This window comes from Nicotiana tomentosiformis, chromosome 2 (genome assembly GCF_000390325.3).
Source record: "Nicotiana tomentosiformis chromosome 2, ASM39032v3, whole genome shotgun sequence".
Lineage (NCBI taxonomy): Eukaryota > Viridiplantae > Streptophyta > Magnoliopsida > Solanales > Solanaceae > Nicotiana > Nicotiana tomentosiformis.
In genome coordinates this window covers 112026249-112049707 of record NC_090813.1, presented here as the reverse complement: position 1 = coordinate 112049707, position 23459 = coordinate 112026249, and the positions used below count along the sequence as shown (strand labels likewise).

At 37.5% G+C, this 23459-nt stretch overlaps 1 protein-coding gene and 1 long non-coding RNA gene across 4 annotated transcripts; one reads left to right on the top strand and one right to left on the bottom strand.

Moving 5' to 3' along the window:
- Nucleotides 1–9764: 9764 nt before the first annotated feature.
- Nucleotides 9765–18314, bottom strand: LOC104095492 (uncharacterized). 3 transcript variants are annotated; one of them, XM_009601635.4, is made up of 10 exons: nt 17846–18314; nt 17634–17696; nt 16634–16718; nt 16481–16549; nt 16181–16253; nt 15913–15961; nt 14989–15071; nt 14835–14904; nt 10121–10206; nt 9765–10010 (listed from the first exon to the last, which is right to left on the bottom strand). In XM_009601635.4, exons 1-10 carry the CDS (start codon nt 18179–18181, stop codon nt 9965–9967), a joined length of 960 nt encoding a protein of 319 aa, XP_009599930.1. In that variant the 5' UTR covers nt 18182–18314; the 3' UTR covers nt 9765–9964. The 3 variants fall into 3 exon arrangements, with proteins under 3 accessions (XP_009599930.1, XP_009599929.1, XP_018626053.1); XM_009601634.4 differs by having other exon boundaries at nt 16181–16256; nt 17846–18304; XM_018770537.3 differs by having other exon boundaries at nt 16181–16256; nt 16484–16549; nt 17846–18303.
- Nucleotides 18315–18961: 647 nt separating this feature from the next.
- Nucleotides 18962–20903, top strand: LOC104095493 (uncharacterized). The gene is made up of 2 exons (XR_686141.4): nt 18962–19259; nt 20649–20903. It is a non-coding gene; the product is annotated as an uncharacterized lncRNA (long non-coding RNA).
- Nucleotides 20904–23459: the final 2556 nt, after the last annotated feature.

Sequence of the window (23459 nt, the reverse complement as noted above, 5' to 3'; positions counted from 1 at the left end):
TGATTTGCCCATTTTCCGACGCTTATATCTTTTTATCCGGATATCGTATGAATGAACAGTTAAGAGCGTTGGAAACTACATTCCAAGACGTTCAATTTGGTATATAATATGTCTCAAAAATACCTCATATAACACATGAAATATATTTCTCAAAAAGCTCTGTTACAGGGCAAATCCTTAGTCGGTGTTTCCGCAACTTTAATCTGATTTTTTTCCAAACATCATATGTAGACATATTATGACTTTAAAATCATTTAAATCATGATTAATAAGTCTCATAATCATCTTAACTTACTTAAAACTTCGGTAAACCTTTCTTATCCGTGTAAAAGGATTTCGCCCTTTTTGAGCTTATATTAAATAATCCTATAATGATAGTGACATCTGAAGTACGGGGTGTAACAACTTATCAATTATTCATCATTGTGAGAGAGAATATTCACAGATCTCACACTTTTTCGGGTGACTCACACGTTTCTATTTACTTAAATGTCATTTATTACTACTTGTTATTATTTAATGGCATATCCTATCTTTTTTTTATCATTGAACATTGTTATTATTGCTTACATTCATTGTCATCCAGACAAACATACAAGTTATTTGTCATAAAACTAATAACTTTGTCAAGATATTATTATTAGCAAAGATTGACTCATCTTTATTTAAATCTAACTAGTTGAACCAAGATTTATCTTTCTGGTCAAACAGTTTGGCGTCGTCTGTGGGAATTTCGTAGTTAATTTTTTAGTTTCCTTTGGTTTGTACAATTAATGTGAGTCACTAACCTCACAAACCCCAAGATCTTTCTCTTTCTTTGCACGTACAAAAACCTACATGGCAGGTAACCAAGGAGAGATGATTAAAGTAACAGGTGATTTCCCTAGCAACCTCATGAACGCTATCAACGAGAGTTGTGAGACATTAGGCAAGGACGTGCAAAAATATCAGACCGAGATCTGTAAGCTGTTGCTCGAGTTCGGCGAATACCAGCTCGACCAGATACCGCGCGTGCAGAATGCTAAAGTAGACTGCTTCGCCAAATTGGCCGCGTTTACCAAAAGCATCACGACCGGGGATAAAAGTGTAGTCCACCTCCTCAACTCATCGCTAAACCAACTTGATGTAAGATCTGTAAGCTTAACTTGGGATTGGCGCAATCGTATTATCACCTATTTGCAGGACGACGCACTCCCAAATGATAAAAAGGAAGCCAAGAAACTAAGAATACAAGCAGCCACATACAATCTCCTCTATAGCGACCTGTACAAGAGGACATAATGCGGCCCTCTGGCGAAATTTTTGGGCCCAAACCAAACCCAGAGTGTCCTCAAATAAGTCCATGAAGGCCATTGCGGTGCTCACTCCGGCAATCGAGCATTCGTCAGGTGCCTCATACGGGTCGGATACTATTGGCCCACCATGAAAAAGGACGTCTCAGAATTTGTGAAAAATGCGAACAATGTCAGAAGTACGCCCCAATAATTCGCAAAGCAGGCGAACACCTCCACTCAATCACCTCTCTGTGGCCGTTCATCGAGTGGGGAATGAATATCGTGGGCCCCTCCCAGTAGGGCGAGGTAATGTACGATTCCTTTTGATTTTAACTGACTATTTCTCTAAATGGGTGGAAGCATGAGCGTTCGCCCAAATACGCGAACAAGAGATAATCACCTTTATATGGAAAAACACCATCTATCGATTCGGCCTACCCAAAGAGATCAGCTACAACAACGGACCCCAGTTCACGGGAAAGAAAACTATCAAATTCTTTGAGGAATGGCATATTAAGAGGATACTTTCAACCCCGTATCACTCGGTGGGTAACGGATAAGCCGAATCCTCTAACAAGTCCATATTAAACATTATGAAGAAAATGCTCGAAGACGCCAAGGGATTGTGGCCAGAGATACTCTACCTCGAAGACGAGCACATGAGAGACACCCTACTCTTTGGTATATGTGACCGAGGCAGTCATACCAGTTGAAGTTATAGAATCCAACCTAAGGTACTCTCACAAAAACGGTACTAGTAATGATGAGAGTAGAAGATAGGAACTCGATGAAATCGACGAACGAAGAGATATGGCATACATAAGGATGGTCGCCCAAAAGCAGCAAGCAGAACATTATTACAATAAGAAAGCAAAGGTCCAGCCACTCAAAGTCAGGGACTACGTACTCAAAGCCAAAACTTAAGAGAGCAAAGACCCACGGGAAGGCAAATTGGGAACAAACTAGGACGACCCGTACAAAATTACAGCCAAAGCAAATAAGGGTTTGTTCCAATTAGAGACAATGGAAGGTAAGCAATTACTGAACAATTGGAACATCAGCCACCTCAAATACTTTAACTTCTAAAAGGAAGAAGTATCCCCAAGTCGTACTATTTTTCCCTCACTTGAGTTTTGTCCTATTAAGATTTTCTCAAGGAGGTTTTTAACGAGGCGACAAAGAGGACACTTCGAGTCAAAGTGTGCGAAGTAAGGACTGTTTTTCTCTTTCATTTCCCGACTCATCAATACTCTCCAAGTCAAACAATGAAGGGACTAGATAGACTGGGACTGGAATGCTAGCCAATGCCCAAAATCTGTAACTTTCCCCAATCATGTAACTAGAGCAACAACGTCAAAGTAATAAGAAACTTACGTTTATCATAACACATTTTGTGTTAAGGTTAAGTTCGACCAAGTTCGAATAACACATATCGGCCCTCGGTCGCGATTTAATAAAAGGTTAAGTTCTACCCAGCTCGAACAACACCTATCGGCCCTCGGCCACGATTTAATAAAAGGTTAAGTTTGACCCAGCTCAAAAAACACCTTTTGGACCTCGGCCGCACTTTAATAAAAGGTTAAGTTCGACCAAGTTCGAACAACACCTATCGGCCCTCAACCACAATTTAATAAAAGGTTAAGTTTGACCCAGCTCGGATAACACCTTTCGGCCCTCGGCCGTATTTTAATAAAAGGTTAAGTTCGACCAAGTTCGAACAACACCTATCGATCCTTAGCCGTAATTTAATAAAAGGTTAAGTTCGACCTAACTCCAACAACACCTTTCGGCCCTCGACCGCATTTTAATAAAAGGTTAAGTTTGACCTAACCTGAACAACACCTTTCGGCCATCGGCCACATTTTAATAAAAGGTTAAGTTTGATCAAGTTCAAACAATACCTATCGGCCCTCGGCCGCGATTTAATAAAAGGTTAAGTTCGACCTAGCTCGAAGAACACCTATCAGCCACTACTTGGCAAAAGACCAAAATCAAACAAGTTCAAACAACACCTATTAGGTTGGTTTTGAGTTGCTGATTGTATTGTGTTTGTATCTCGCCTATAGTAGGCTTGAGGGAGCAGTAAAATCAGGGGAAATGTTGCCCGTTTTATTTTAGAATCGAGTTATCGTTTGAGATATGTAATATACTACCGCCATCTAAATTGTACACGTATTTCTTTGCTATAGGGTTGGCACGCTAGTTGTCATAAGCTTGTTGAGTTGCACTGACGACTTGAGGTATGTTAAGGCTATACCTTCTTTCTTTTTGGCATGATCCAAATGATACAAACGAAACGAGCAAAATACGCAACTTTCATAAATAAATCTATTCATAGAAATACTAGGGGTGTCTATATTCTTGATTCTCTATGTGAATTATTATTATTATATACTTTATTCGTGGGTCTCAAAAAAATACGTATTTGATAAAGTTTGTCTGAAAGGCATATTGATTTTATGATATTCGAGAAATCTTATTAATGTATTTCTTATGCATTTCATGCATTTATACATGTACATTGACCCATGACCAGAAGGCATTGTATACGCGTATATTATATGTATATGGGATATGGAAAAAGGTTAAGGCGTTATATACGCACCACCGCCTGATCAGTTGGTATATGTTGATAATTTTGCCCACAGTGGCTGAGATGATATGATGGGATGCCCTCAGAGGCTTGATGATGTTATGTACGCATATACCTATGCATGGTATGGCATTTATACGCACATGCATGGCATTATACATTTTTTTATGATTCAGAGAGCTATTCTGAATTACAGGTTGAGTTCTTTACTTCATGTTTCTCTCATGACTTTTATTTACTGATGTTCATTCCTTACATACTCAGTACTTTATTTGTACTGACGTCCCTTTTGCTTGAGGACGCTGCGTTTCATGCCCGCAGGTCCCGATAGACAGGTTGAGAGTTCTCCTAGTAGGCTATCAGCTCAGCCGAAGGTATTTGTGCACTCCACTTGCTCCAGAGTTGCCTATTTGGTCAGTATGATTTGAATATGTATTGTTTGGTATGGCGGGGCTCTGTCCCGACCTTTATGATATTTATGTACTCTTAGAGTCTTATAGACAAATGTCATGTATACAGATACTAGTATGGCCTTATAGGCCAGTACGTCATGTGTATAAGTCATTATATCAAGTTGGATTACCCTATATTGAGTATTTCCTCATGTTTTATTCTACTTATCTCACGACAGCCTCTCCGGCTCAATTACCTATGATAGTATGATACGAAAGATATGTTACGTTGGTACTCGGTTGAGTAAGGTACCGTGTGCCCGTCGCGGCCCGTCGTTGGGTCGTGACAGCCTTCTCGGACTCTAGAGTGGTCACTTGATCATGAAGGACGAAGTTGTCTTTCTCCAGATCCCCGATCCTCTCCTCGAGATGGTCTTCCTTAGCTCTCGCCGTCGATTGATCATTTTCCTGCTCGGCTCGAAGAGTCTTATTCACCAACTCGAACAATCTCTGCCTTCCTCCGAGCGTCCAAACGAGAGGACTCCGCCTTCTCAAGTCCTTTCTTTTTCTCGGCAATCTCATCGATGAGGGCCTCCAACTGAAATCGGCACTCTTCAAGTTGCCCTGGCAATTCAACCACTTGAGCTTGAAGATCACTGCATTGGGCCTCTACGCCCCTGCTAACCTTAAGCTCATCTTCCCTACTTCTCAACGTCCCCTCGAGGACGCTGTACTTCTCTATGGTCTGCACCAGCTCTTCATCCTTCTTCTTCAGATCTTCCCTCAAGGTCCGCATATTGCCGCCCTTGCGAAACAGACTGCGGAGATCCCGATACTTGTCGCGATACTCAAGGTATTTATCTTTCAGTTTCACGAAGATCTCTTTACACCTTTTCTCCCTCCGAGCGCTCTCCATTTCTAAAATCACCGTCTGCAAACCAAAATAGAAGAAAAAAAGGACAGAACTTTGAATGCTCTAAAAAATAGGAAAAAGTTCGTATCACATACACTCACCCTAAGAGCAAGGCGAGCAATGCTCCTCGACAAGGCACCGTCATTTATTTCCTTAAGGGTCTTACCCTCAACTTTAGAAAAGATAGTACCAAGTCCAGGGACTACCTCCTCAGTGTGCACCAACAAGTCACGATCCATAGGGATTGCGATAGTCCTCGTAGACCCATCTAATCTTACTTCGAGCTGGATAAGCCCCTCTTCAATCATTCTCAGGTCGTCCGCATCGACATCGAAATTTGACTAGTCGTCCTCCTCAGTAATGTTTTTGCCCTTATCATCGGCAGATAGAGAAGCATCCGCGGTTGTCCGAAAGATTGAAGCCTCCTCTCGCCGCGAAAGGTCAAGAACGTCATTTTCCGCCTCTTCGGTTTCCATCCCCTTAGAATGAAGAGATACGCCTACATCGGCTTCTACCGGGCTCGGAGCCTCGAGACTCGGTTCAACATCATCGCTCACAAAAATTACTGATGTCTCACGCAATGAAAAGTCCCCTTCCGCCGTATCAACGACCAGAGTGACTCCATCACCCACATCCATAGACCTCCTCTTTCGAGATTGGAGATCTCTGTCACTGGGCAAATGCTCATCGTCCTCGTCAATGAGTGAATATAGAAGAGGGGAAGAAGTCTCAACGGCCGGAGCATAAACAAAGGCGGAAATTACGACAGGTTAATTGGAATGAAGGCAAGATCGGCCATAGTTGAGGCAGGGGCGGAGACTGAAGGTGTAGTGGCCCTCCTCTTCCGGAACGAGGGCGTGGGAGCTCTCGACCTCCTTGTAGACCCCCTGGCCGAAGCTAAAGAAAACGAGAAAGGAAAAAATTAGCAAAGGTAACGGACATATGCGAATAAACCAAGACGTCGTCGGTAGGGAATATGTTACTTGTCGAGGTAGGAGATGGCCTAAATCTCTGAGAAAAACCCGACCAATCATGTATCCTCGTTGTATGAGGAAGAATCTGTCTAACCCAATCGGCAATATGGGTCACCATCTGCAAAGGTCGAGCAGTAGCTGCAAAAAGGGGAAAGCCAATTAACCGACCCACAATAAGGAAAACATTGGAAATAAAAAGGTATATAAACAGATATATATACCTCCGACGGATATACCTTTCTCCACCGATGTACGAGTAGGGTTCCATGCCTCAAGAAAGCCTGCGGCGGCAGACACTACGTCCTCGATCCTCACAAAGGAATAGTCAAGCCAGAAATACTGACTAGCCTTGTCATCCATCCTCACCACCAAACATATCCCCCAGCGGTGGAGAAGATTCAGCAAAGTCCCTCGATAGAAATGAGGGGCGAAGAGATGGATCAGGTGGCATACTGTTATGTCAACGTCGGTCAATTCAGCAAATTTCATCAATATCATGGCCACTTTAAAGATATAAGGGACGAGTTACACCAGACGTATGTTATAGTAGCGGCATAACTCTTCTATCAATGACGACAAAGGGAACGAATATCCAATTAAGAATGGATATGCACAAAGGGCGCAGAAGCCGGGACGATGAACTCGCACCTCATCATCGCCTGCAGGGACCAAGTCCACGTGACCACGTAGACCGAGTCTAGCCTTGAGTTCAGTTAACCGCTCAACCATCATTGTAGATTTAAACCTCTCCGTTACTATTTCTGGCGCCTTTCAGAGGTCGGGTTTAGCATCGGGATATCGAGGTACAATTTTCTCTACAGTAGGTAGGGTTTCCTCCTCAACGGCAACTCCGACGTCCTCCCCCTAGTCAGGGAAAACAGCATCTAGAGGGATAGAGTGATCTTCCATATGGACATCTGATGGGAGGTCCGACATTGTTACGGAAAGAGATAGAGAAGCAAAGAAAATAATAGAGAGGTAAAGGGGTTATGCGAAGAAAAAAAAAGAAACTCTATTTATAAAGGAGAATGCGTGTGGAAAAGCTTCAAAATCAACGAACCACCCCCTATTTATAAGACTTTGGGGCACCGGAATCGAAACGGTAGGCCATGATTAGCATGGAGATCGAAATGATAGAACCAATCAAGGGTCATGCGTGAATCGACGCAACGCGTCGGGAAACAACATCATCATGACGCATGACGTCAAGACGTCACTTTTTCTATTGGACCGGATTGCTCCAACATACTTTCCGGGAAATTCAAAGAATTCAAAATGTGCGACCCTCAGAGAGCCACGTTGCCTGATCGTTACGACGACCACGGCCTGTACAGCAAGCTCGGTAAGGTCGACCACAAACGGCATTATCCACTCATCGACTTCTCCCGCGAGGACGACCTCGATAAGAGGTGGGACTAACTGTATGGGCCAAAAAATATCTTTGATATAGGTGAGCCATGTCAACACCATGATAGCCTTCGTTAGTTGCCACGTGCTATCAATAAGGTCTCCATAAAGATTCGCTCCAGGTCGAAGTAGCCTCGAAGCGATGAAGGGTGCGATCTAAGAGTCATCAAAGATCAAGGTCGTGAAGTCATCGTAGTTCAAGGTCGAGGTCGAGCATCTTAGACAAAGTTATAACGACTAGTTTTAAGATTGGACACAAAGGGGAATATTGTAGTAAATATTTTCTACACCTGTACTATTAGGGTTTCTAGGAACATATTCCCTATAAATAGAAAAAGACACAATGATAGGGGCATGAGATATTCCTTTGTAAAAAAATACATTGACTTTATAGAGAGAATCTGGTATTATTACAAACATACAAAAATAACCTTTTTGCTAAAATTCTTGTCTAGCATTCCCACTAGATCCAAGAACAATCTAAGTGTTCAAAGGCTTATCAATCATTCATCATTGTCAGAGAGAATATCCATAGATCTCACACATTTTCGGGTGACTCATACATTTCTATTTACTTAAATGTCATTTATTGCTACTTGTTATTATTTAATGCCATATCCTATCTTTTTGGATCACTGAACAATGTTATTATTGCTTACATTCATTGTCATCCGGACAAACATACAAGTTATTTTCCATAAAACTGATAGCTTTGTCCTCAGGATATTTAGCTAAGATTTACTCTTCTTTATTTAAATTTAACTAGTTGAACAAAAATCTATATTTTTTGTCAAACAAATATAATAACAGAACTTTGTGAAATCACGAGCAAATTAAAGTTAATACCCCAATTACATGGGCGAATCTAGAATTTTTATAATATGGGTGCACCACTAAATAAATAAGAAAAAATAGTACATGAGAATTGATCTCTGCTCCTCTAGGTAAATAATTCGGCATTTAACTAGGTGCATTATTTGGCCTCTTTGAAACATGGGTGTCAGCAGATAATATTAAAGTAATTCTAAAAATTATATACATAAAATATTAAATTTAACAGAGAGAAGATGGGTACATGTGCCCATATATTTGGATATAAATCCGTTTGTGCGCCCAAGGGTAAAACCAAAAAAGAATCGACTTTGATGAATCTTCAAATTCGATATCTACCCTGATAGACTCGATGGCAAAAAGTTGCAGAAGTGATTCTCATTAACTACAAAAATATGATCCTCCTATTAGGGGGGAAAGAATGGTCAACAAGCATGCTCACATGCAAATGGACTAAAACAAGAAAAGATGGCGTGAAAAAAGAAGTCAAATTCGCCAATAAATTGCCCAGAGAGAAACAAACGGATAAAAGGCAATAAAGTAGTAGTATCAAATAAAGAAAGGCAAAATGACAGATAAAGTAAAGTTACAGAGCTCCTGCTCTCAGCAGAAACCTATCATCTAATGACAACTATAAAGATATGGGATTTGGTATGTGAAGCAATTTGACTTTAATGTTCTCTCCTAACTTTCTCCTGCCTACAAGTCAAAAGATGATTAGTAGCGAATCGATGTATTAGTCATCAGATACTACTATAGGATTTCCACATGCCAAATGATTGATGGGTTTGTTGTATTTGGTCGTGTGATTTTGAAATCAGTCACCCAAATAAGTGCGATTCTTTATCCATTTACCTGCACCCAATACTACAACAAATAATTAAATGTAAAACACTCGTCATTTATAGACTTTTATCACTTAATATTTTTTTATAATGTGCATTTCTTTCATTTGTAACTTAGGTTACTAGCTTTGATGCAAACGTGATAAGGTATCCCAGGTAAGTATAAGTTTTCCAAATAGAAGACGTCATATAATATTCCTGGCATCCGAGGAGTAATTTATGCTAATCCGACTGTTTTACCTTTAAAAAGAAAAATTAAAAGGGTAGTGTCTCCAAAATTTGTTTAGGAGCATATGAGCAAATATGTTGACTTCTCTGATATTAAAAAGTAAAATAGAGAATAAACAGTACTGGGGCTAGCAAAAGTGAATGTTAGAAAACTTTTTCTAATATATTAATTTAATGTATTAAATTTCAAAAAGAAAATGTAGAGCAGTAAAGCACTCGGTCACTGCCGTACAAATTAAATTGCAAATAACTTATGCTCCTTAGTTGATGAGACAATGGAGAAATAGACATCAAGCAGCACAAGAAAAAAAGGAAATAACTCGCACATTTTACTTTTGACAAAGGAAACATGCTGTTGTTCATAGCAACCTCCAAACTGAAGAACATTACATGTGAACTAGTAATACTTTTACTCATTCTCAATACAATCAACCAAGTAAATGACACACTGTAATTTGTTAATGGCATTGCTGCACCAGATCTTTACTGACTGTTGTCCACAAGCTTTTACCTTGACTTCTTACTTCGCATTCCCATCCGTGATTTTGCATATCTAAACATTTCATTAAGGAAAAATGTAATGCAAAAGCAGAAAGAATTTAAAACAATAATGGGTTAAGTTCAGAGATGGAAGAATAAATGATGGGACTTGGGAAAGGATACTCCAGTCGCATGCCCTCTCCAGAGGTGGAAGAATAAAGAACGGTCCCTTGAAGACGACCCAATGCCTCAGTTGAGCAGGCAGTGTCCTGGAAACATGGTTAGTAATATCAATTTCAGGTTTCACCTCCGTTTATTCTTTGTGTATTTAGGTGAACTTGATTTGCAGCAGATTACAATAACCGACCCAGTGTAATCTCACAAGTGAGGTCTTGGGAGGGTAGTATGTACGCAGCCTTACCCCTACCTTGAGATTGTTTCCGATAGACCCTCGGATCAGCAAAAGCAAAGTCACAGCATAGTTGAAAAGAAATACAATAACGGATAAACCACGAAAAGGAAACAGAAACACGAAGCAGTACCAACAACAAGATAATAAGAAAACTGAAGCAACAAAACAATTGGTAATAGCACAAATCTAAGTATAAAGAGTACGAGAGTGCTACACATACTACAGGGAAGACAATGATAAACTCGCGACTACCTACTAGTCTTCTACCCCAGTTCTCGACTTCCACACCTTCCTATCTAGGGACATGTCCTCGGTAAGCAGTAGATGTGTCATGTCCTGCCTTATCAACTCTCCCAATACTTCTTTGGCCTACCTCTCCCTCTCCCTCTCCCTCTCCTCAGACCCACCAAGGCAAACCTCTCGCACTGTCTTACTGAGGCATCTAGACATCTCCTCTTTACATGCCCGAACCATTTTAGTCTTACTTCCCGCAACTTGTCCACCACGGAAGCCACTCCGACCTTGTCCCGAATATCTTCATTCCTAATCCTATTTTTCTTAGTATGCCCACACATCTATATCAACATCCTCATTTCCCGCTACGATATGCAACAGATTATTGACCTTAATGTGGTAGCAAACTAAGGGAAGAGAAACAAGATAAAGGTAGTAGTTAACGTTTCCAAGTTCCAATAGCAGTACCGCCAGTGGAAGCTTTTCCCACCAACCCCTTTTATTGGGTCAGGGGAGGGGTTGTGTGGGGGGTTGGGATCGGTTGGCTCGGAAGATTGGTTTAGGGAAATATACATCATCAGTATGAAGTGAGATTTTGAATAGATGCCATAGGTGACATTATGAGAAAGCTTAAAAGGTAAAGATAACACAATGGGATATCCATGTATAGCTAAAAATATATCTCAATGACTGCTATATGCATTTAAAGAGTTACTCTCTTTCCAACTGGTTATGACTTCAACATATTGTAAAAAATCATTATCAATTCTTCAATTAAGAAAAACACATATAGATGTATGATTATCTAGGGGTGATAGGTAACACTTGTACAGCTCGCACAACTTTGTGCCACAGTTAAAGATTATTTACCATTCTCAAAAAAAATGTATGAATATCTAGGGGAACATAGGAAGGCTTCTTTTGAAAAGCAGAGCTCAGGCCTTAGGGTGAAGATGCCCAAATTAAGGTTCTTCAAAACCAAGTAAAATCAAAATTAATGCACTAAAGCTGCAAAACATGTTGGAGTCACTGCTAAATAATGCCTTTATAAGGCAATACTTGCTGCAGAGAATAAGCTAGTGAAAGCAGTAAAGAGTTTGAGGATGCATGAGAACAATTATAGTACACCATGTTGCTTTATTTAAGATGCTTCCCAGTCATATCAATTATGGAACACCTATCCCAAAATATGGGATAGTACCAACTAGGTGGTTACCTAATTTATATTTGAAACAATGTGCAATGCCTCTTCACTAAGGGCGTTTTTTTCTTCTCCCCAATTTTACATTTTGTTGATTGAAAGAATAACTGCTATCCATCGAGTAAATATGGGTTTGTTAAAGTGATTCGTGCAGTTGGTGGTCCCATTGAGAGTTGAGGGTCCTTACATTGCATGAGTGTTAGCTCATGTTAACTTTTAGAAACGAGAGACGAGAAATGAGAATAGTGGTGGCAGTTATAAGAGGGGAAGCCCAAAAGCAAAGATGCCACACAATGGTATCTAGGGCAGCGCATAATAAGGTAATCACCGAATTACCGTACCAAAATCGAAAATTTTGGTATATGATATTCGGTATTTTGGTATTTGGTATGGTATTTTTAATTTTTAAAATAATTTGGTATTAAGTATGGTATTTGGTATTTTAAAAAAAATACCGATACCGTACTGATATATATATAAAATTACACATTATACATATTATTGATTAACATACTAAGATACATATTTTTCTTTGACATTCATGTTGAGATTGGCAGTAAAGCCCATGTACTTCTTTAGGAAAATGGAGGAACAAGGTAGGATGCAGGTTCCGATTCTTACTCTCTAGGTTGTTGAGCAGTTTAACGTAATGTTTCAACGGTTTTAGGGTGCTTCTTACTCTGTTACTCTTTTATTGTTGTTGCATATGTTGGATTAGTCCTTGTTGTATTATCTAATTTCAACAATTAACTCTAAACAAGTAACATGATAATTTCAATGATCAAATGTATTCCTTTATGTACCCTTTTTTCTCTTAGTTGATACTTGATACTTTTGGAAAAAGATTGTCAATAGTCAAGTGAGCTTAGAACGTTTTTATTGAGTACTTTAATTAAAAATATTACAGTCTTATGGCTCTATACACTAGTTAATATTCAAGCCGAATAAACCGAAATTACCGGACTGAATAAACTGAAACCGAAAGGAGAAAAGACGAACCATACCGAATGTAATTAGGTATGGTATTGGTATAGCATTTTAAGAAACCGAATACTAAAAATACCGAACCGAAATGACTAAATACCATACTGTACCGACTGATGAACACCCCTAACGGTATCTCACACGACGCCGGTAATTATCATAAGGGTGTCAAAATGGATGGCTGACCCCTTGCAATTAACCTCTTAGTTCAGCCTTCCTATTCATTCCTATGAGAGAAAGTTTTAAGTACCTTGGATCTGTTATACAATGGAATGGGGAGATGACGAGGATGTCACACATCGTATTGGGATGGTATAGATGAAATGAAGGCTTGCTTTCGGTGTTCTTTGTGATAAGAATGTGCCGCCAAAACTTAAAGGTAAGTTCTATAGAGCGGTGGTCAGACCGACTATACTATATGGGCGGAGTGTTGGCCAGTCAAGAACTCTCATGTACAGAAGATGAAGGTGGTTGAGATGAGGATGTTGAGATGAATGTACGGGCATACCAGGTTCGATAGAATTAGAAATGAAGTAATCTGGGACAAGGTTGGCGTGGCCCTGTGGAGGATAAGATGCGGGAGACGATACTTAGATGGTTCGGGCAGGTTAAGAGGAGAGACACTGATGCTCCGGTTAAGAGGTGTGAGAGGCTGACGGAGAGGTAAAGACAGGCCGAAGAAGTATTAGGCGAGATATGGCGTTGCTCTATCTGACTGAGGACATGACCATAGATAGGAAGGTGTGGAGATTAAGAATAAAGGTAGAGGGTTAGGAAGCCGAGTGTTGTCCTTGTTTGTCACAGTAACTTTGATACATCTCATAGTGTCCTTCGGGTTCTTCTTTTTATCTCTAGATTGTTGTTATTTCTTATTGTTGCCTTGTTTCGGTTTTTTGTTTGCATTACTTAGTGTTAGTTTTGTCTTTTCGCTTTGGTTGTCAGATTGGTTTGCTTGTTATTTCCCCTTCCGAGGGTCTACCGGAAACAACCTCTCTACCTTTTAAAGGCAGGGGTAAGGTCTGCATACACTCTACCCTCCCCAGACCCCACTTGTGGGACTACACAGGGTTTGTTATTGTTGTTGTTGTTCAACCTTCCTATAAACCTAGAAACGCCAAATCTTAACATCAGGAGCATGAGCAACAAAAGAGTCGCTTGGATTTAAGCATCAGTCTTAAGACATTAAGATTCCTGATCCTAGAGCCAACTGGGGCATTGATAAATACATTTCGCTAAGAACAACAAGAGGTCTTAAGATGACATCCCACACCCAATGAAGCTCTTTGACAACAGTTCTCTTCCATCGTTGTGCCGATGTGTGGTAGTTCTTTTCCGACGTTGCTATTTCATAAAGAAAAGGTGCCCATATATGTATTACATGTGAATATGTAGATAAAAGTTGACATTCTACTCCTAAGTTACCGAGCTTGCAGCAGTATACTTCTTAACTCACGCATAAAGCCAGTCTAGCCAAATAAAAATAAAAAATAGAGAAAATAAGAAAAGAATTACCAGAATAATCAAAGAGGTGAACCTAAGATGGCAAAACAGCAAAATAGAGGAGATGAAAACAGGTGAAACGGTACTCTGTTTAGCGAAACCCCAGCCTTAAGTAACAATGTCAAAGTGCACATTATCATGCCAATGCGCTAACCACTAACCACAGTAAAACTGAATTACCAGTTGGAAGCACTAAATTTTCATCGACAAATTTATCAATATAAAAGAACGGTAAATCTTGGATGTTCTGCATTTAAACGATTACTTGAATGAAAATGCATCGATTAAATAATGTGCTTACTGTTTTCTTGAAGAAGTTAATTAGGAGATGCATCTGAACTTCCTTATTAAGATTGCTGAGACAACAGGATAAAACATGTAGTATTTCCTTGTTAACTGGCTAAGGATTTAGCTAAATTAAATAGGGGGCAATGAATCTACAGGGAAGAAAGAAAAAGTTGTTGGTAAAGGGATAAAGATGCCCTTAGAAAAAGATAAAGGACACGCAGAAGATGTGTGGGAATAGGTTGAGCAACTGCCACTGCAAAGATGAGTAATAACCTTACCTGAAAGTCAACAAAAGCAACAGGAGCTCCATATGTGCCCTGCATCTTCAACTTCAAAAAACCCTGACATCTAACAATGTCAAAGAAAGCACAGTAACCATCCAGTATACCAAATACTTCAGAGGTTAGAACTAAAAGGGAAACTTGTCAAAACCTTGAAAATACTTGAATCAGCTCTTGCTCATTACAACTTTGGCCCAGATTAGCAACGAAGATTGTTGGACATGGATCAGCCGCCTGTGGAACTTAAGGTCGGTCATGAACGATCATCACATTAACAAAAAAGGAGCTTTGGACTCGGAATAAAGCGAGGATTCAAGATTAAGAATGGCAGCACCGCCACTAGTTTACAGAAGTAGCACAAGATCTGTTTAAGAGTATGGTCCTTGTATGTGACATGAGTGTACATTTGAAGCACCAATTTGAGTCTTCAGAAAAGAAATAAACTTAACTTCAAATATCCTAGTTGTTGGCCAAGAAGCAATTTCATAGAGGATTTGCACTCATTGTTTTTGCTCATATGACTTCAAAAAGGAGAATATTATTTAAAATGATTTAGACCTTTGATGCACTTCCAAATGTTAACCCCCTTGAGCAAATTGACCGTGCTTTGCATTCACCAGAGCAATTCCACAAAATAAATCTAACAGAGCTGGAAAACATATAATCTACAAAGCTGCAATATTTTGCACTTGCAACAGAAACTATGGAGAGTTGTAGAAAGCGATTTGATCTTAATGTTATGATGCACCTTATGACATGGAAAATTATTTGAAAGCATGAGTAAAACCTAGACATTACAGGCTCATACATTAACTAATGGTACAACAACCCCTGTTTACACATGTTGATTATTTTATCTATCACAAGATTCAACAAGGACTTGAAGTACATGCTTGATGAGTGACTAAACAGAGCCGTAAAAAAATTAAGAATTCAAAGGAATACGACTAAAAATTGGCAAAATACTTTCCAAATAAAAGCTGAAATTATAGATCAAACTTGTAACAGAACAACCAACCAAATTACCATCGACATTCAGAAGAACAAATGATTGTCCATGTATCAGACGCCTTACCGTTTTAGAAGCAGCTTGATTCACAACTCTATCACCAAACTTTCCCTTACTGAATCACCAAACAAAAAGAAAAATATAATTTAGAATAGAAGTAATCCACAAGATCAATACAATACTAAGATCCAATACCCTACTTCAGGGAACATGGAATAGAGAAACTATTTCTATTTGGTGCTCGACTTTCAGCTAGAAGTACAAGTACTTGGAGCATTCCAGTCAGAAGGAATCACTTGGAGTAACAAAAATGTGCTTAAGTAGTGCAGATGACCTTTGTGTGGGTGGATAACCAATCGTGTTGTAAGCAGAATTACCCATTCCAGGCATGTGAACGCTGCCAACACCTGCTAGTGCCCAAGCGTGCAAAACATGTGCGAAGTGAGCATTTAGATAAAGTGCTTTGCAGTGACTGACGAGCAGTCAATCCTTAAATGACATCAAATTAGTTAAATGTGACAGGCTAAAAAACATCGCACAAGCAAATTGGTTTATATATAAATGACATGATGGCCAACAGACTCAGTTTTATATGCATGTATCACTGTAATATGCTATAGAGGCAGATTTATACCACAACCACTGTCTCTGGAAATAGCAGCAGAACCTTTAATCCTCTTCTCTGATACAGGCTTCCCATCATCTGTGGTTTAATCAAACGAATTTGTGGCTTGAGGAAAAGTAATTCCAGTAATTTACAACCGAAAGAAATCTATTCCTAACAGACCTGTCCGTAACCTCTTAGACCTTGAATTTGATTTAGCAAGCTCAATGTACAATTTGGAGTCCTTCTCAAAGTCAAAAACCATTCCCTGGACACGCATTTAGAAGCAAAGCATGTTATACTCCTCTTTTGAGAATGCCTTCCTAACATCATTATCTATTTTGTTTATTCATGACCAAATACTCAATCGGATGTGAATAAATGAAGAGATTTGTACCTATTTATTTTATGTCTAATGCAAAATGGTCTATAAAAGGTAACAGAACTATGCACTACTCTCATTCTTTTCAGTTGTTCTCCATGTTTCAGGCAAGTTCAAGTTACACGTCTAACAGAAGAGAACTAGTTCTTTAAAACATAGAACATACAGGTCAAGTGAAAAATAAGATGACATTAGATGTGGCCCCTCTCAGACTAAGCTTCATTCAATTTTGAGATCAGAGGCAAAGGTTCCATCTTCAATATTTTCGAGCATTCTCCATTCTTGTTTGGATTTTCCTCAGCCAAGGATCCCATTATTGCTAAACCTCCTTCTAAGAAGCAAAAAATTAGAGTCATCATATTAAGCATGTGTTTATCTTTTGTATAAAGTAATACGCACTCCTGATTAGATCCCTCGCCCTTCTTTGGTATGGTGTCCAAATGTAATATCTTCTTTTTTCTTTATTAAGGTGGTGTTCGGGCCAGCTTGGGCACACCTCGACTAATCCCACCAACATAGGTACTAGGTAAATCTGCTGTTACCTGCTCACCAAAGACGGAGCAATATGGAAAGAAATCACCTAATTTTTTGCCTCCACTAAATTTTGAACCTGAGAAATCACCTAATGTCTGGTACTCCAGAGTGTGGAGGGTTTACTTACATTAAAGAAAAGAAAAGAAAAATAACTAATGGCCGTACATGGATACCCAATAATCCAGAACATGGACATTGGACTAGGAAGTAAGTAAATCATTTGTTCAACAACTCACGGAATTAAAAGTTATCAGATATTGGCCTTACATTTAGTTCATACATTGCCATAAGTGCTGAATTCTGATCTGTAAAGACTGCAAAAGCAAATGGCTGACAGGAACACAAACAATATGTCAGACATCCTTAGCAAAACAGATATGTCAGACTCACATAATATGAGAAGAGCAAAGCTGATACTGAAACTAACTGAAAGAAGTTAAAACCTTAGATCCCAATACGCAGTAAATTTAACAAAATACCTGTGAATTACTAGAAATTTGGCTACGAAGATGGGAAGATTCATATCCTGGGAATTCACGAAAAAGGTTGTAAATTTCACGAGGCTTGACATCTTCAGGGAGTCCAGCAACGAAGAGAGTTCGAACATCGTCGTACGAATGCTGAGGATAAATAGGAGAGGGTGCATATGTGGGGATGGGTGGTTGGTGAGGGTGGTGGTATTGAGGAAGAGGAAGTGGCTGGACCACCACCGGCGGCGGCGGCGCGTGAAATGTGGTGCCGGGTGGCGGAGGAGGGGCTGGTGGTGGTGGAGCTTGATAATAGTGGTACTGATAATAGGGGGCTATTTCGTCCATTGGAGACACTACGAGGACTAATCAGTGCGTCGGATTTTTTTTCCCCTATAGTTTTAAGTTTTTGCTCCGTGCTGCTCTACTACTGTGTTTAATCCCTCAATTTTATGCTGTTTCTGTTTTTAGCTCCAACTTTTCGTTGTTAGCAATTTCTCGTCCTGTGGTTTAAATAACTACCTCGTTAAATATTGGTACTTTTCTTTTAATTTGTTCGAAAATGTTAATTCACTTTGTGTTCTTACATATTACTCCCTCGACCACAATAAGTGATTATTTTATCTTTTTATTTTAATCCAAAATAAGTGTCAACTTACATAATCAAGAAAGAATTAATTTTTTTTCTTCAAAATTTACTCTTATTTACATATTTCAATGTGTCAAGGTAACATATTATTTTAAGATGTTACTAGTATTAGTATCTGTGTGATTAGTACTAGTATTAAGTAATTGTAAAGCCCCGTAAATTTTTATAAATAATTGGGCTAATTTTGAGTTTGAGAATGCATTGTAATTAAACTCGAGCTACATAGTTATTTGAATGGAACAAAGTTATTAGAATACTTAATTATTTTATCAAAGAATGAGTGTTGGATTAATGGTAATTAAAAAGTTTATTAACAACTCTGGAAAGGAAAATATTAATGTCACAAACATTAAGGTTTGGACGAATGTTTGAGTTTTTTTGGAGTGGCCGGAATAGATTCACATTATGGGACCCAAGGAATTAATTATTAAATACCATGAAATTGAATAATACACAAAGGAACAAAAGGTATAGTGGTGGCAAATGATTGTAAAAAGATTAAAAAAAATCAAAAGCATGAGATGGACATAGTGGCTAAACAAATGAAATGAGGTAAAGCTCAGTAAGCACTGAACGGCATTGAAGGCGTCAAACCTGGCGTCCAAATTTGCTGAATGAGAAGGATACGCGCGATGGAGATGCGACGCATCCATTGTGGCTTCAATCTGCTAAGTGTCTTTAAAGGTTATTACGGGGAGGGTTGTGCTATTAGTTGGGAGTTGGTTCTTAAAAACTTAGAGAGAGAAGGGAGCTCTCTACCATTAATACTTTTTTAAGGTAAGAATTTAATGTCCTTCTTGGTAGATTTGGTCCATTAAATACATCTCTTAACTCTTCAATTATATGAAAATTATAGATCTTTGAAGAAAATCTTAAGAGCACTTTAAGAACATAAATCTTGAAACTTTTAGGGTTTGACAAAGAGGTAATTTCTTCACTCCAATCTTATGTACTATACTCCATGGATGTAGTAGAGTATATTTATAAAGTTAGATTTGAGCTTAAACATTTATTCATGAAACTCTAGAAGCTAATCCTGAAATTGAAGAGTTGGTTGGTAGTGATGATGAATAGTGTTGGGTCTTGTTTGAACGATATTATTTTGAGTTTCTAGTGGAACAATTAGATCCCATAACAAGGTTAATGAATGAGTGGGAGTTAAAATTCAAGGATTAACCTTCAAATGATGAAATGAGGATTTTTGCTAAACTTATGAAATTGGACTTAAGTGTTACATATTTAGTTGACTTAGTTGGTATTGTTGTGACACGTTATTGAGTTATGTGAGTTCGTATATGTAGATTGTGACTCGTGGGAATTATTGGATCAATTGGGGTAAGGTTGGAAGAAATTTGAGTTACGTTGAAACTTATTACCCTCAGAGCTTTTCTCCAAACTCATATCGTAACACGATTAAATTGAGTTTCTAAATGTGAGTCCTACCTTGTGGGGACGAGCGAGTTGGGATTGTGCCATTTCTTGTATCATAAAAGATTTAAGTGCAATGAATATTATTTTCTTGAAATATTATTCAAATTTTAAAAATAAATAAATGAGGAATAACACTTGTAATATTTTGAAATGAAAATATATGAGTTGTGAAATATCTTGGATTTAACTATTCTCAAATAGTTGATTTGGCTACGAATATCGTCATTGATAAATGTAAAGGTTTTGGGAGTTACTTAAGTTCACCGAGATTGATCTTGGATACTTTTCCTCATTAGGCCATGAAACTACATGTGGCAGTGTAGGCGTAGAACCTACCTTATTGTGCTACTTTATTAGCACGGCTGAGTCGATTCGTGCGGCACAACGATGAGACGACCTGAGCAAGTAGGGTATATGATACTTGTCGCTAGGTACATAACCTAGTTGACCTCCTTTCGTATCGGTGATGGTATAACGCTCCCGGTAAATGAAAAATCTAATATGATTTGCAAAGATTAAAGCTAAAAGAAGACTTTGAAATATGTTTTACCATATTATTTTATTTTATTTTCTAAATTGTTAATTGATATGAAGGCTTCTTTCTTATATCAATTGTTATTGCATATCTTATATCTTCTTAAGTCTTGTCCTACTTTCTTTTGGGAAACGGTTCATGATTTGTACTAGGCATGTGGAGCTTAGGCCTTTTGGCCACATTTTTATTTCTGTTTTCAGGGACTGGACATGAGCAGCTTGGACCGCGTGGTTAGGCATCTCTACATTTTCTGTTGACGCTTTTGGTGAGACTTCACACTCGTACCGTGGAGAATTTATTTATATGATTATCCTTTTAAGCCACCGGGTTATGTTTTGGTTGGCTATTTCATTTTGTGTCATATAGATTCCATAGACAATAGTATTATTCATTTTGGGTTGTAATCCTATGGTTACTCATATGGCATGCATGAATGAAACTTTTTTTTATCTTTATGAAGTTCACTTTCAAAGAAAAATATTTATTTAAAGATATTATTCATGTCTTGTTTTATATCTTAAAATGATTGTACTTGAAGAGGCTTTCGCATCCTCCCGTTAAGCACATAGGTGAGTATTAATCTATTGGATGGTTCACTTATTTTAGGACGTGACAATAACTACCTCGTCCTAAATATTGACACTGTTTCTGTTTGTAATGGAAATAATTTGAATTGACTAATTAAAAATATATAGATTCTATGATGTCTCAAATTAAATTACGAGAAAACTTTGTTATAGTTCTATATATTTTGTTATTTGTTCATCATAATCATAAATTAAAGAATTCTAACCCCTTCTTATATCCGTGAAAGAGCATCATAAAATTATTTGGTTTCTTCAAAATAACTCTCACATGAAATCATGATTGGCCTTGACTTTTGTTATCACGGCAAAATATCTGCAAAATATCTAACGATTAAATTTGTCTTTGCTAGAACTTAAAAGATATTCCTACATTAGATGGAGATATTGTTATTCTTAGAATTACACTATTTGTTGTATTACACCAGATATTACCGTAACAGTACTCTATTTTATGTAACAAGTTTACATGAGTCTTGAACTTGAATATTGTATAGCTCCTTTCTAAGTATATGAGGGAGGAGATGGACAACAATTTTGACCTCAAAATTCAAGTAATTTGGATGCTAACAGGGCAATTGAAGTGCAACATATATAACACAACATCATTAGAAAAAGTCAAAGCACCAAAAAAGAAAAAGGTAAATTCATTTTCGTTTTTGTTTTTTTGTAATAAATCCATTCACCCAGGTTGTACTGGCCTGAGGTGTGTTTGGCAAGACCCCTACCAAAAGAATATTATTCAAAAGAATACTCGTAGGAGGATATAAACCCTAGCCTCCACAAATACATGAAGAGTGAGAAAACCTCACCCTTATATAGATAGCAAAAAATGTATCTTCTGGTTTAAGAGAGGACTTCTCTCTTGTATAACAAATGAATGTCGAAGCATATGCTATTATGATTAATCCTGGATAATCAGAGTTAAACATTTTCAAAAAGATAGTGATCACTCTTTGTTCTCATTTTGAAGTGGATATAGTCTTTTTGGTCATTCTTCAATAAAGCTTTAACATTCCTTGATAATGAGATAACTTGAGTGAAGAACCTTTCTTGTCTGTTCATAAGTCCAATATTGGTAAGTTTATCAGTTACAAGATTAGCTTCTTTGTAGTAATGTTGAAATTGACACTTGCCTTGTGCCATTAAGTGCCTAAATTCATTTTCAATACATCAGCAATACCAACAATCTAGTTTTGAGAATGGCAACTTTTAATGTTCAGAATAGCTATTCTATGGCACATGATTATTCGACTTCGTTTGAAAAACAATCAACACAAAAATAGAATTTCAAATAGTTTCTATCAAATATTTCAAAATGATATGTTTAACGTAAAGCTATATGAATGAAGCTAGACATCATAATTATTATCGTGAAACCTTTTTTATTTTTTACTGGGCTTGAAATGCTACTAAACCTCTAAAAACGTGGGAATGGAAATGATGATTGATAACCTATCAAATTGAGTTTATTGAGAGGAGAAATATTACTTATGCTTTATCCATTTGTAGTTCTTACTTCAATTAAGTCCAATTCTACTCCATTATTCTTGTTATTGAATATTATATTTTAATTATTATTTTATTCTCAGGTAAAATTTATTAAATTTATTTTATATTTTAACTTACCCAAAGTGTAAATAGTAATAAATTCCCTTAATATACGTCTTTATGTATATTCTTTTGCATAGTAGTCCATTTGCTATTTATCCGATTGATTTTACAAAATTCTTATTTGTATAAAGATATTTATTTATGTATAGAATATTTGTTTGCCCAATTTGTCAAATATTAATATGGCGTTATTATTCTTTTTATATATTTTAATTTATTTTTAATTCTTTTTCTTACCTTCTAAATACTTTGTGTATTTTATGTAGATCTTATTCGGGGTTTTTGTTAAAAAAAATTTAAAGTCATTAAATCTTTAATATCTTAAGTAAATTTATTTACTTTATTTTATATTTTAATTTATTTGAAAGTATAAATAGTCATAGATTATCTCAATCTACATCTTTTTATATTTCTCAGTTTTTTCTATTATAACTTTTTATAATTTTTCACCTCCATGTTTCTAGATAATATAGAAGAAAAATTGACGAGTTAATCTATATATTGATATAGATATAAATATATAGATTATATTTGTCTAATCTTAAAAGTGTCAAATGATTTTTTCTCAATACGCCACTTGGCTTAGTTTCGAGATTCACTACCCTTCTTTTAATATAATACAAGTAATTAGTAGCTACAAAATTGAATTAGTTAAATTATAACTAAGCCTAGTAATAAACTTCCAAACAATAGTTATTTTCGAAAGTTTTCCGTTAAATAATCTCATGTATGGAACAAAAAAAGTTGAGGAGAAACGACTATCGTGATGACATTCTTGATGCAGACAAAGGATAATGATTATGGGACGAGAAA